Source organism: Podarcis bocagei (assembly GCF_964188305.1).
Source record: "Podarcis bocagei genome assembly, chromosome: 17".
In the NCBI taxonomy this organism is placed as follows: domain Eukaryota; kingdom Metazoa; phylum Chordata; class Lepidosauria; order Squamata; family Lacertidae; genus Podarcis; species Podarcis bocagei.
Window position 1 is genome coordinate 599,992 of NC_138143.1, and position 13,352 is coordinate 613,343.

Here is a 13,352-nt window from a genome sequence, read left to right on the forward strand (position 1 = left end):
CACACGAAAGCTCAAGAACTAACTTAGTTGGTCTTTAAGGTGCTACTGGAAGGATTTTTTTTATTCTGAAAAGATTGAGTAAGTTCTTGGCTTCCTAGCCCTGTAAGTAATCAGTGTGTAATAAGGATAAAGTGGGACAGCTTTTGCTAACCTGTAGTCCTCCAGAAGTTTTGGATGACAGCTCTATCAGCCTGGCTAGATGGGAGATGTCTTCCAAAACATCTTGAGGACAACGGGTTGGCAAAGACTGGAGCAGGGGATATCAAGATTCACACGGGCTGAACTTTTGTTCCCCAATCAGCAGAAAGTAATTGGACAAAAAGTACTATCTTCGTACTCCTCTCAACTCCTCAATATAGCCAAAGATCAGGGGTGATGGGAGTGATTTATGGCTCAAAACATTTGGAGGGCACCACATTGGCTCCCCTTGATCAAATGCACTTTAGGATGACATAAATTGGGAGAAGGAAAGCTCATCTCCCCACTGAAAACACTTAGAATAATATTTTTTAAATAATAATTTTATCATTTATACCCTGCTATTTGGGCGTTAGATCAACTTTCTGGCCAATTGTTATTCAACAGTCTATCACAACTTTTCTACGATAGTCCCTTCTGCTTGCTGCAACCTAAACATGAGGGTCCTTCTCTCATTAGTTAACTCACACCATGTATTTAATGATAATTACTTTTCAGCTCATTCTCCGACTCTTCCCCCTCCCCCGACTCTCATCTTTCCTTCAGCTCTCCAGGATGACAACATTACAGATGACATTGACTGTGCAAAGAGGGCCGTGCAAGGAAAGAAGGGCTTCAAAGCATGGTAAACAGATAGTCTTAATCTAGGTCAGCTGCAGGATAGACCTATGGGACTTCAAACTCTGCTAGATACTCATCTTTTTCCATAGGTGCCTGGAGATCTTCTCTAGGCTTAGGAGCCAATCCATATTTATGGTTGTCACCAACCCTGTTCTTTCCCCCACGTCCTCAGACACATACAAGGAAGATGTATATGCCTATCCTCTGAGCTGGGAACTTTGGCAAAAGGTGGGGCATTGCTGCTGACTGTAGACACCAAGGTTGTCTGCACCAAGTCAATAACCAGTGTGGTGTAGTGACTAAAGTGCCGGACCTGGGATTTTGTGGGGATTAAATAAGGAGGGGGAGAACCATGAGCTCCTTGGAGTAAAAGTGGCTAATAAACATATTTTACTCAGAATATTACTCAGAGTAAACATATTTCCTCAGAATAAATCCATTGAAATTAATGCGGAAATCATAACACAAGGAAATAATGCATTGGAGAACACCTGCAATGGAAGAGAATCTGTGCCTGATCTTAGCTAAGAACATAAAGGATAGCTGAGCCAGAGATGTCATCCAACTCTGTAAATGAGTGCCACCAATGCTGTTCCCACAGTGTGGCAAATCAGGACAAATGTCCCAAGTCCCATGCTTTTGGGGGGGGGGGAGCTTTATGCAGAGCTGCCAAGGTGGGGGACTGCTGCTCCTACTCCTCTCGCCCTAGATTTAAAAACATTTTGCTGCTGCTAACGCAGCCTGTTCTTCCTCAGAGTGCTGCATTCTGGGCAAGGTGGCTGTGCTGCTGCCACTTTGCCATGGGGGCTAGACATTTTTGTTTTAAAAAAGTCAAAAGTTTGGTTTTATTCTTGAAAAGATTTTCTAGCTGCTGCAGCAAAGCATAAACAGTATAGACACTCACCCAGAATGCAGCATTCCTAGGAAGGAACTGGCTTCCTCAGAGTACATCTACTTGTTACATGTATTCTACCCCAAAGTACAAAAGGCTTTTTGTTTGCCCACCACTTTCCCTGGAAAAACCTGCTGTTTATTGCTGTATTAGAAGAAAAATCAATCCACAGAAAACCTGACTGGCATTTGTTCCAATTCTGCAGGAAACAGCAGCTTTTCCCAGGGGAAAGTGGCAGGCCAAGCTGAAATGTGGATGAGCCCAGAATGGCAGCAAAACTATTTTAATTAGGAAGGACAGGATGGAGAGTGGGGGCAGCAGCAGGAGGTGGCCCCATACGGTGAGTGCCCTGGAGAGCCCCACAGAAAGGCAGGCAAGTGGGCAATTGAGTGTGATTTGCCCTGGGTACCAACCCTACCCAACCAGATAAATAACAAACAGCAATGGACAAAAATATTCCAACTATAGCATAAACACTTGTTTTATGGCATTCATGCAGGAGCAGGAGCAGCACTTTTGTCTCCCTAATTATGCATCTTTTGAGTTGTTTGACCAAGGATTTCTCATTACAGGAGAGCTTGGGGAAAATATTGCAAGGGACAAGAAATGAAACAATATGTTGCACACTGTGATCTAGAAAAAATCACCCCTATGACACTGGTCCCAGCAACAAAACTTCATCCAAAACCTACCACCCCCCCAATGAAGAAGGATCAAATCACCCCTATGACACTGGTCCCAGCAACAAAACTTCATCCAAAACCTACCACTCCCCCAATGAAGAAGGATCAAATCACCCCTATGACACTCGTCCCAGCAACAAAACTTCATCCAAAACCTACCACCCCCCCAATGAAGAAGGATCAAATCACCCCTATGACACTCGTCCCAGCAACAAAACTTCATCCAAAACCTACCACCCCCCCAATGAAGAAGGATCAAATCACCCCTATGACACTCGTCCCAGCAACAAAACTTCATCCAAAACCTACCAACACCTCATTGAAAGAAGATCGGCCGAAGACCACTCTCCCAGCAAAGGGTCCCCCAAAACCTACTGTCCCAGTAAAGGAGCCCACAAAAGCCATGATCCCAGTCAAGGCTCCCCCAAAACCTACCATCTCAATCAAGGAGCCTGCACGCTCCACTCTCCCTGAAAATGGTCTCCCCAAATTCACTGCCTCATTGAAGGAAACACCAAACTCCATCATCCCAGCCGATGGACGTCCCAAACTGACTGTGCCAGTCAAGGAATCCTCAATCTCTACTCTCCCAGCTGACGTTCGTCCCACACACATTTTGAACCAGGACGACAAATAGTGGCAAGACTCTGTGCTTTTAAGTTAAAAGCCCCAAACTTCCACATACATGTCATGATACTGCCTCAGTTTTCCAGATATGGATCCACTCTCACATCTACTTCTTTTTTTAAAAAAATGCTAACAACTGAATTTTAATCTTTTAGACTATTTGCTTGTAAATTAATGTTTTCTGCATCAAGAGAATGTTCCCAATAAAATTTACCATCTATTTTCAAATTCTCCACTTTCTTTACCTTCTTTCCAGAAAATGATGGTTTTATTTTTTCTTTTTTATCTCTGTTTTTGTCTTTTTTCTGTAATTTTGTTTTTTTTCTTTTTGTGATTTTAAAAATTCTTTTTTCAATAAATATCATTTAAATATTTTTTTTTTAAAAAAATTACCATCTAATTTCATATGCACGTCTACAGACAGCAAACTTACTGTGTTGGACTCAGTTATATTGTGTGGGCCAGTAATATTTAGATTCTCCCTTCAGCCCCACAAAAAGCCTCTTCAGGAGATCTGGAACAGCAAGAAAAATAGTGCTGCAGAGGGAACTGGTGAAGATTTCCACCTGGCCCTCTTCCTCCAGTGGGAAGTCTTCATTTTTCACAGTCATCTTTTTCACAGAGGGGCAAATCCAGATTACACTCAAGGGTGTGAGATGTTCACAATGTAATAGGAAATTTATTGTCGTTTAATTGTGTCCGACTCTTCGTGACCCCATGGACCAGAGCACACCAGGCACTCCTGTCTTCCACTGCCTCCTGCAATTTGGTCAAACTCATGCTGGTAGCTTCGAGAACACTGTCCAACCATCTTGTCCTCTGTCGTCCCCTTCTCTTTGTGCCAACCATCTCGTCCTCTGTCGTCCCCTTCTCTTTGTGCTCTCCATCTTTCCCAGCATCAGGGTCTTTTCCAGGGAGTCTTCTCTTCTCATGAGGTGGCCAAAGTATTGGAGCCTCAGCTTCACAATCTGTCCTTCCAGTGAGCACTCAGGGCTGATTTCCTGAAGAATGGATAGGTTTGATCTTCTTGCAGTCCATGGGACCCTCAAGAGTCTCCTCCAGCACCATAATTCAAAAGCATCAATTCTTTGGCGATCAGCCTTCTTTATGGTCCAGCTCTCACTTCCATACATCACTACTGGGAAAACCATAGCTTTAACTATACGGAGTTTTGTTGGCAAGGTGATGCCTGCTTTTTAAGATGCTGTCTAGGTTTGTAATTGCTTTTCTCACAAGCAGCAGGCGTCTTTTAATTTCATGGCTGCTGTCACCCTCTGCAGTGATCATGGAGCCCAAGAAAGTAAAGTCTCTCACTGCCTCCATTTCTTCCCCTTCTATTTGCCAGGAGGTGATGGGCCCAGTGGCCATGATCTTCGTTTTTTTGATGTTGAGCTTCAGACCATATTTTGCGCTCTCCTCTTTCACCCTCATTAAAAGGTTATTTAATTCCTCCTCACTTTCTGCCATCAAGGCTGTGTCATCTGCATATCTGAGGTTGTTGATATTTCTTCCAGTGATCTTAATTCCGGCTTGGGATTCATCCAGCCTATCTTTTCGCATGATGAATTCTGCATATAAGTTAAATAAGCAGGGAGACAATATACAGATCCAAACTACAAGAAAGAAGATTCCACCTAAACATTAGGAAGAACTTCCTGACAGTAAGAGCTGTTCGACAGTGGAATTTGCTGCCAAGGAGTGTGGTGGAGTCTCCTTCTTTGGAGGCCTTTAAGCAGAGGCTTGACAACCATATGTCAGGAGTGCTCTGATGGTGTTTCCTGCTTGGCAGGGGGTTGGACTCGATGGCCCTTGTGGTCTCTTCCAACTCTATGATTCTATGATTCTATACAGCCTTGTCGTACTCCTTTCCCAATTTTGAACCAATCAGTTGTTCCATATCCAGTTCTAATTGTAGCTTCTTGTCCCACATAGAGATTTCTCAGGAGACAGATGAGGTGATCAGGCACTCCCATTTCTTTAAGAACTTGCCATAGTTTGCTGTGGTCAACACAGTCAAAGGCTTTTGCGTAGTCAATGAAGCATAAGCAGATGTTTTTCTGGAACTCTCTAGCTTTTTCCATATTCTTATTAAATCACCTTAAATACATGCAAGTGGTTCATTATAAAACTGTTTATAAATAAGGCAAGGTAACAATCTCTGAAAAATAATTTTCTAACTATCACTGACTTCATATTAAACACACAGCATCAAAAATAAACTTGAAAACTTCTTGTTTGCTAATTTAGTTTTATTGGATATAAATATAGCCATGGTGATATTTATCCAGTACCTGTGCCTTGAGGGCTAAATTAGGTGTTGTCTTTTAACATCCAAGGTTTTTTTTAGAATAGAAATTCCATCAGCTGGACTGCAGTGGGCATGGGGAAGTGAAGTCCTTCCTCCCTTGCAGCATTCCTGATAAAATCCCTCTGGAACTGGCATTTGCATTGGGAGGAAATCCCCCATTAGCAATGCACCTTGTCTGACACTTAGAGGAGCCCTCCACTTCCTGCATTTTTAGCCAAAAATATATACCGGTAGTTAACCAAGTTAACATTGTGAAAACTTACAGCTGCCCCCAAAGGAACCGAGAACTTGCGGTCATTTGCACTTTGGTGCCACCCACTGCTAACTTTCTAGTATAGTTTCGCAATGTGTTTTTAATGCATGGCACCCAAAACCGGACACAGTGAACCAGATGAGGGCTGACAAGTGCACAATAAAGTGAAACAATTAGATTGCAAGCTGCATTATACTAAGGCACTGGCCCAAGCTTGGTATTAACTACAGTGACTGGGAGCAGGTCTCCAGAGTCTCAAATAGGGGACATTCTGAGCTCTACTGGGAAAAGATGGGGACTGAATGCAAGGAAGATGTTCTGCTAGCATGCAGGTTAGTTGAATCTAGGCCTTAAGTAATTTGCTTCCAGAAAGAATAATCTACATCCCAGCTTCATAGAATCATAGAGTTGGAAGAGACCACAAGGGCCATCGAGTCCAACCCCCTGCCAAGCAGGAAACACCATCAGAGCACTCCTGACATATGGTTGTCAAGCCTCTGCTTAAAGACCTCCAAAAAAGGAGACTCCACCACACTCCTTGGCAGCAAATTCCACTGTCGAACAGCTCTTACTGTCAGGAAGTTCTTCCTAATGTTTAGGTGGAATCTTCTTTCTTGTAGTTTGGATCCATTGCTCCGTGTCCGCTTCTCTGGAGCAGCAGAAAACAACCTTTCTCCCTCCTCTATGTGACATCCTTTTATATATTTGAACATGATTTGATTACATATATTTGATTACTTTCTCCACTTACCTCCCCACCCCCACCCCAAGTACTCTCCACAGGGCTCCCTGTGTGTGCGCTCCCAGAAATCTGTGAAAGCAGACCAAAGTGTAAGATTATGAGTACAAGATGTTTTGCCTAAAACAAAAAGGGGGTTCAAGGAGGGGTGTCTGAAGCAAGTCACATCACAGCAAGACTGAAGTTCACAATCAGAGGTGAAACGGGTGCAGGATCTGGATATTTAGTTTGGTTTTAAGCATGATGTGGCACTAAAGAAAATAAGGTATGACTAAAGCAACTGGTTGTTTTGAAAATATTTTAATATGAGTGCAAAACTGAATTAAGATAATTGCAATCAAGTGGTACTTGCTGGAGTTGTTGACATTTAAGGGCCACACTTTGCCCCTTCCTCCTCTCTTCTGGCCAGCAGTTTAAGTGCCTTTGCCTTATGGCTCTTCAAATAAATTATGACTTGACCTTATAGAATTATTCTTTGCTTCTGCTAAGCAGTTTGCTTTTGGGAGTTATGTGGTTTATCTTTTCCTTTGCTCTTCACCCATTTAATATTCTCTCCACTCCATCCACGCATGACCTTGGGCCACTCACTGCATCTCAGCCTGACCTACTTCTTTCCCTCCCTCCCAGGGTTATTGTGAGATAAAATGGAGGTGATGGGAGAAGTGGCTATGCTCCTGTGAGCTCCTCGGAAGAAAGGAGTATAGAAATGTAATAAAAAAACAACAACGCATAGATCACATCTATTTTCCTTGGTTGTCTGAGTGACGGGTTCAAGATGTCAAAGTGAGGGAAGAAATAATTTAACACTCACCCTTTGTCCAAGCCGAAAATTTATGTGAGACCTCCCTCAAGCAAATACACTTTACAATGAAGAAATAAAATGGGACACAATGTAAGTACTGAAATCAGGGCTGGATGCAGAACTCTCTCTTGCATAGCGATTCTTTAAAAAATTCTAATTGGCAAATGGGGTATTTTTTCCTAAGCCTAATTGATGCATCAGGTGGTGGGTGTGGATTTGGAACAGAAACGGTGAAGGGGGAAAGGGGTGGCAGAAAGCAAATGGGCACATTGCCAGTTCTGGCCTTACCCCCCCCCCCATGTGATCCCCAAAGATTCCCTCAAGGAAATGTAGCCCATCCCCTAAGAAAGGTCCTTCCACTCTACTGCTCTAGACTTCCAACTGCTGGACACAAGTTTGAAATGCTGTCGATAGCAGTTGGAGGAAGCCACTGAATTCAGATGTGTAAGCAGATTTGCCACGTATGTCTTGATCTTCTCACTAGTTCTCTTCTTTAATGAGTAGACAAGGCAATGGTTGCAAGTACAGCTGGACTAAAAGGGGTTTTAAAAGCAGATGAAATGGGAATGTGTATTCCATACCTCACTTAACACTTCTTTCCCCAGCTGTAAGAGGTAAAGTACTCAAGGAAGAAATCATTTCTGTAAATAGCAGAAGCTGAACAACACAGATGTACACATCTGCTTTATAGTTAGGCTACTTTTTATTTTCATTTGTTAAGCGAGGGTATCCATAGTTCTGGCCAGCCCTTCCTACTTCTGCTACATACTCTGGCCACATACTCAGTGGACAGTAGGTCCACTGGTTCTGAAATGGGACAAACATCCTTCAGGAAAGGAGACAGGGTGCTCTGCTTATTACTTTCAGAGCATTATTTGGGATACCTTGGTTCTGGTGTCTCTTTATGCAAGAGCCCATTTTCTATTCAAGCTCTGGGGAGGTGAGTGGGGGGGAGAGAACATGAGGCATACAGACAGACAGACAGACAGACAGACAAACAAACAAACAAACAAACAGACAGACAGACAGACACACACACGCAGACACTCTCCTATTGGCAGCATATCCTGAAGCCAACAAATGATCAATTTTGTGTTGTAAGACTCAAGCTTGCCTGGAAGCCAAGTGTGGAAAAAGTGCTTATGCAAGGATGAAGAAGCTGTGCTCCTCCAGCTGCTGTTGGACTTCAACTGGCCTCAGCTCCAGCCCTCAGGGCCAATAGACAGGGCTGAAGGGAGCTGCAGTTCCATAACATTTGGATGTCTACAGCTTTCCCATCCCTGTCCAAAAGTCTCAGCAGTGGGCAACTATTTTCTGGGCACCAGCAATGGCAAAACAGCAGCCAGCCCCCAAAAAACTTTGGGAGGAGGAAGGCAGCACCAGGTGGCAAGGAGTCATGAGGCCCCTCCAATGCCGTTGAACGCCCCCCAAAGGCCACATGATATGCACACAAGAGATCAGGACATGGAAGACATTCTTGTAGTCCTTCCATGGTGACTGGAAGCCTGCTCCTAAAAACAAGGCATTCCAAAATAGAGGAGCTTGGAATTCTGCAAATGAAGTGTGCATTTGTCAGTAGGGATGTGTCACATTACGGTTTGCTCTTCACTTTTCCCAAACCTCTCTTCCCTTTCTACCCTCCCCACCCCCCGCCCCATGATGGGGAATAAAGCCCCACCTTTTTACCTTTCCAAGGCATGTCATCTCCCACTAGTGCAGTGCTTCTATGAGAAGGTCTTAGTGCTCAGGAACAAGAAAGGAGGTCTGCTTCCAGTTTCCTGAGTATCAAGACCTCTTAAGCAATGGGGATGCACCTGAGTCTGAAAAGGGACCTGCAGAGACAGGGGCGGGCAGGCGATTTGGAAGTGGTTGGTGAGCAGGATCCAGGCGACAGCTTCACCACCCCTGTTCTCACCTGAAGGGAGACATGGAAACCAAAGCAGAGCTTGCTTATTAAAAAATTTAATACATTAAAAAAAATAGAGACCAGTTCTGATTTATCCCCCCCCCCCGAATACTTTCATTATTTTCTTCTGAGGGAAAAGCAGCACACACACAAAAACTGATGGTGAGAGAAACAAGGGAAAGGGTATGGGGCATTTGCTGCTGCCACCACCACCACCACACTGAAGGAAGACACAAGACAAAACCAGGAGTCAGCAAGTGACATGCAGCTATGGCTTCTGTAGAACCTTCCCTGAACAGGACAGCCTAGAATCTCTCAGCCTCCACTCCAGCGACATCCATTTAGTCTTTCCCGCTGCCCGAAACAAAAATCTTCCTGGTCCTCAGAAACAGAATAACTCATCTGAACTCAGCAACCTTGAAGCAAAGGAAAGAAATGCCTGAAGTGGCACAACCAAGTTTTAGCTGGATCTGGGGCAGGAAGCGGCAGGTCCCAGCCAGAGGAACTTTTTTTTAGAGAGAGAGGGGGAGATAGCAAAAGAGATGCTTTGCTTAAATCCCATGCTTCCTGTGTTTGGAGATGACCATACTGCAGGTCTAGGAGTCGCCAGGACAATGCTAAATTGAGCGGGGCAGGCAAGTGGGAGCAATGGACAGAAAGGTCCACACTGATACATAAGCTGCCTCCACATCAACCTGCACAGGGAACTGGGAGCAGCACAGGCTACGGCAATGGACCCTGAGCTCCCACTGCAACTCTCTGGCAGGAGACAAGCAAGCGACTGAAGACAGGAATCGAGTCTCTGAGAGGAATGTCTCTCTGTGCCAGAAACACAGAAGCAGCTCACCAGTAGAGAGAGGCAGAAGACAACAAGAGGAATGGGACTTTCTGTGCCAAGCTACTGAACAAGAGAGAAAAAAATATAAAGCTATTTATGGCAAGGAATGATCCCTTTAGATATTCCAAGCCATTTCCAGTGTCAAAATAAAACCTCTTCCCATTCACTGCCCCACAGGGCCAAGTCCTCTCCCCAAATCCCCCCTCCCAACTCAGTTCTCAGCGAGCACCTCTCCCTGATGGCCAAGGGTTGAGCCGGCACTGTGGGCAGCAACCAGAATAGACAAGAACGTCACAGGCCTCGGAGCGTTCACCGGCGTGCCAGCCTGCAGGCCAACCAGAGCAGAGCCGATAGGCCTCCAGGTCGCAGATGAGTTCCACCACCTCGTCCACCGTGGTGAGGCGGGCAGGGTGGCTGGCATAGAGTTCATGCTCAGGGGGCACGGGCAGGTTTCGCACCACCACATGGAAGAAGAGGCCTGGGCGGATGTAGATGACAGCTGAGGACATGGTGGAGTGTTCTGAACGCTGGACGAGACGCAGGTCAGGGCCGCAAAGCGGAGACAGCACCTCCCAGTGAGCAGGGAGAGGGATCTCATTCAGCTCAGCCAAGAACTCATGCAGGACGCTGTCCAACTGGGCAAGGGGCTGCGCACCACCCAGGCTATAAATCTCCATTATCTGTGGAAGGAGAGACAAAAGAATGACTTCATACCATCTCCCTCTCTCCTTCACAACATATGAGCAACGCGGCCCCCATGAGTTGAGCTGTTTTGTGAGGGCTGTAGCAAAATGTGCTTTGTTTCACTTACCGGCTCAAAGTTTGGGACTCCGATGGAAAAGGGGGCAGTATGCAACTGCCCCCAAACCCAGCACTCCTGCCACCCAAAAATCCCTACATGAGTTGCCATTTTCACCCATTCACAACAGATACTACCTAGTCCCCTGAATTCCAGATGCATTTCCAGTTGTGTGACAGTGCTATGGGTGCAGAGCAAAATATTTCATAGAAAGTGATACATTTCTGTTTACAGAAGAGGCAGAAGACTTGGCTAAGGGATCTCAGTAATTCAGCCTACGGATGTGTCTAGAGCACCATCTAGAGACCATGCTCCTGAGGATGTGGACAGGGGACCCAAAGGACTATGGCCTAACACTTGCCCTCTCAATCCTTGCCCTTGGATTATTCCGCCGAGCAGAAGGTAGTTTTCTGTCCGCGTTCAGGAGGTGAAAAATGCGCCGTTGCAAGAGATGATTCCCCCATCTGCAATAATTGACTGGTCACAACAAAGCTGAAGTAATGTCAGTGGGTGGCATCTCTGTCCAGGAAGGTCATGTTCCACCAAATCTAGCAGGGACTGCACTCCCCCTGATAAGGCTTGCAATCTGCAGGTGCTCATCCAGCCACACTGTTGTCACTAGAAGCCTAAGTGCTCTCAGTGGCACAGATCATCCTCCACTGGCCAAGAGTGGTGTGACAGCTGAAATCTCTTCTCCAAAGAGAAAGCCAAGCTTTAGCCCTGCCCTGAAAACTTCCATGTTAGAACACATTTTAGTACTATCTGGCGCATGGAAACTGCAGTTAGTTCAAAACACGGCTGTTAGGCTATTTACTAGGAACAGACGTTAGAAACGTATCTATCTAAGGCTTCAAGAGATTCACTCAGTCAGGTCCATTTCTGAGCACAATTTAAAGTACTGGTGCTTATCTTTACAGCAGGGATGGGGAATCTGTGATCTTCTACAGATTGTTGAACTACAACTCCCATCAGCTACAGCCATGCTGTATGTGAGGGATGATGGGAGTTGCATTCCACCGAAATTTTGAGAGCCACAGGTTCCCCATCCCTGTTTTAAAGCTCTATATGCCCTGGGACCTGGACCTTGACTTCTCCCATTAAGCCTGCTCAGACACTGAGATGTTCTTCAGAGTTCCTCCCATGGGGAAGAGGCCTTTGCTGCAGTGGTGTCTTGCTTATGGAATTCAACCCCCCATCCCTGCCCTCCAGGGAGGCTTGCCTGGCCCCTACACCAGCATCTCTTAAGCGCCTGGCAAAGACTTTTGACCACTTATTGGGGTCATTTTGAGATCAGGTCTTTTTGAGGTCATTTACTGCTTAATTGCTTTGCTAATTGCCTTTCTTACTAGCTATCACAAAAGGTGCCAGACATTCTGAATTCAAGGGCAGTAGAGAAATATTTTAGATAGATAAATCAATCAATCTCAAACTATATCACACTTCTGCAAATGGCATGAACCTACAAATATCTCCATGTGGTCTTTGCAATGGGGTGCCGTATAAATTGCACCAGAAGACTTCTCCCTCCATGCCTGCCACACTCACTGCATTGTTCCTGCCAGCATGCACACTCACTGCATTGTTCCTGTCCAGTTCTACAAAGTAAGCCTTCTCTTCTCCCTAAGTCAAAGAGCCCAGGGATCTTACCAGTTGCCCCAAACAACTTAATCACTCACCACTGGTGGACGCAATTGCTGCAGGTGCTCCACTTCTTCGTCATCTTCATCATCCAGAACCACCAGCTCCTTGCCCTGCGCTCCCCGCCCCTTCTTACACTGGGGAAGTCCTGCTGAGACCTGGAGGAAAGGAAAATACATGGAGCTTTTTAATATTCAGAAACTTCTCACAGAGCGAACAGCACCACTTGACATACAGGGAAGAATGGGAGACCATGGACAGTGGTGATATTAAGATACAAGGCTAGAAACGTTTTCGTTGCTGATAGCAACTCTTTTTACATCTGCTGCAGCACAAGGCCAGGATGAATTTGTGGTCAACTTGCTGTGGTGCTCAGTTCTTTGTGACATTGTCCTTACCAAGTCATGACTGCAGCCAATGTGACTAACAGCCTTGGCAATTAACCATATTAAGTTTAGATCACCGTATTTTTCGCTCTATAACACGCACCTGACCATAACACGCACATCGTTTTTAGAGGAGAAAAACAAGCGAAAAAACATTCTGAATGAAACAGTGGATGTATCATTTTTGTGCTTCATGCTGTGGCCACAGACATGTGATCTGATGGTGAATTTGGGCTGACCCAATGCAAAGATCCTGAGGATCCATGTGGACCCATGCTTTGTAACCATGTTTTTGCACCATTGCAGCCCCAGGCAACAGTGGATGCGTGATTTTTGGGGGGCAGGCTGTAGCCATGGACATGCTATGTGCTCTGATGGTGAATTTGGGGTGACCCAATGCAAAGATCCTGAGGATCCATGTGGATCCATGCTTTGTAACTGGGAGGGGTGGCTAACACCCCAGAGGACAGGATCACACTTCAAAACGACCTGGACAGATTAGAGAACTGGGCCAAAACAAACAAGATGAACTTTAACAGGGAGAAATGTAAAGTATTGCACTTGGGCAAAAAAAATGAGAGGCACAAATACAAGATGGGTGACACCTGGCTTGAGAGCAGTACATGTGAAAAGGATCTAGGAATCTTGGTTGACCACAAACT

The 13,352-nt window shown here is 45.3% G+C and overlaps 1 protein-coding gene and 1 long non-coding RNA gene across 16 annotated transcripts in view; one reads left to right on the forward strand and one right to left on the reverse strand.

Moving 5' to 3' along the window:
• LOC308577293 (methyl-CpG-binding domain protein 1-like) overlaps window positions 1–13,352 on the reverse strand; it is a 178,683-nt gene that overhangs the window by 27,570 nt on the left and 137,761 nt on the right. For 11 of the 14 annotated variants that reach the window (XM_081177355.1, XM_081177359.1, XM_081177352.1 and 8 more), the window contains 2 exons: window positions 12,343–12,462; window positions 6,606–10,547 (listed from right to left, as the gene is read on the reverse strand). In XM_081177355.1, the coding sequence (XP_081033481.1) occupies window positions 10,086–10,547; window positions 12,343–12,462 (582 nt within the window). In that variant the 3' untranslated portion in view covers window positions 6,606–10,085. Of the gene's footprint in view, window positions 1–6,605; window positions 10,548–12,342; window positions 12,463–13,352 lie in introns of those variants that run through there. The other 3 variants (XR_014003572.1, XM_081177353.1, XR_014003573.1) reach the window with 2 other exon arrangements.
• Window positions 1–13,352, forward strand: part of LOC308577359 — a 207,657-nt gene that overhangs the window by 6,065 nt on the left and 188,240 nt on the right. For both annotated transcript variants that reach the window (XR_014003606.1, XR_014003607.1), the window contains exon 2: window positions 80–656. This is a non-coding gene — a long non-coding RNA (uncharacterized lncRNA). Of the gene's footprint in view, window positions 1–79; window positions 657–13,352 lie in introns of those variants that run through there.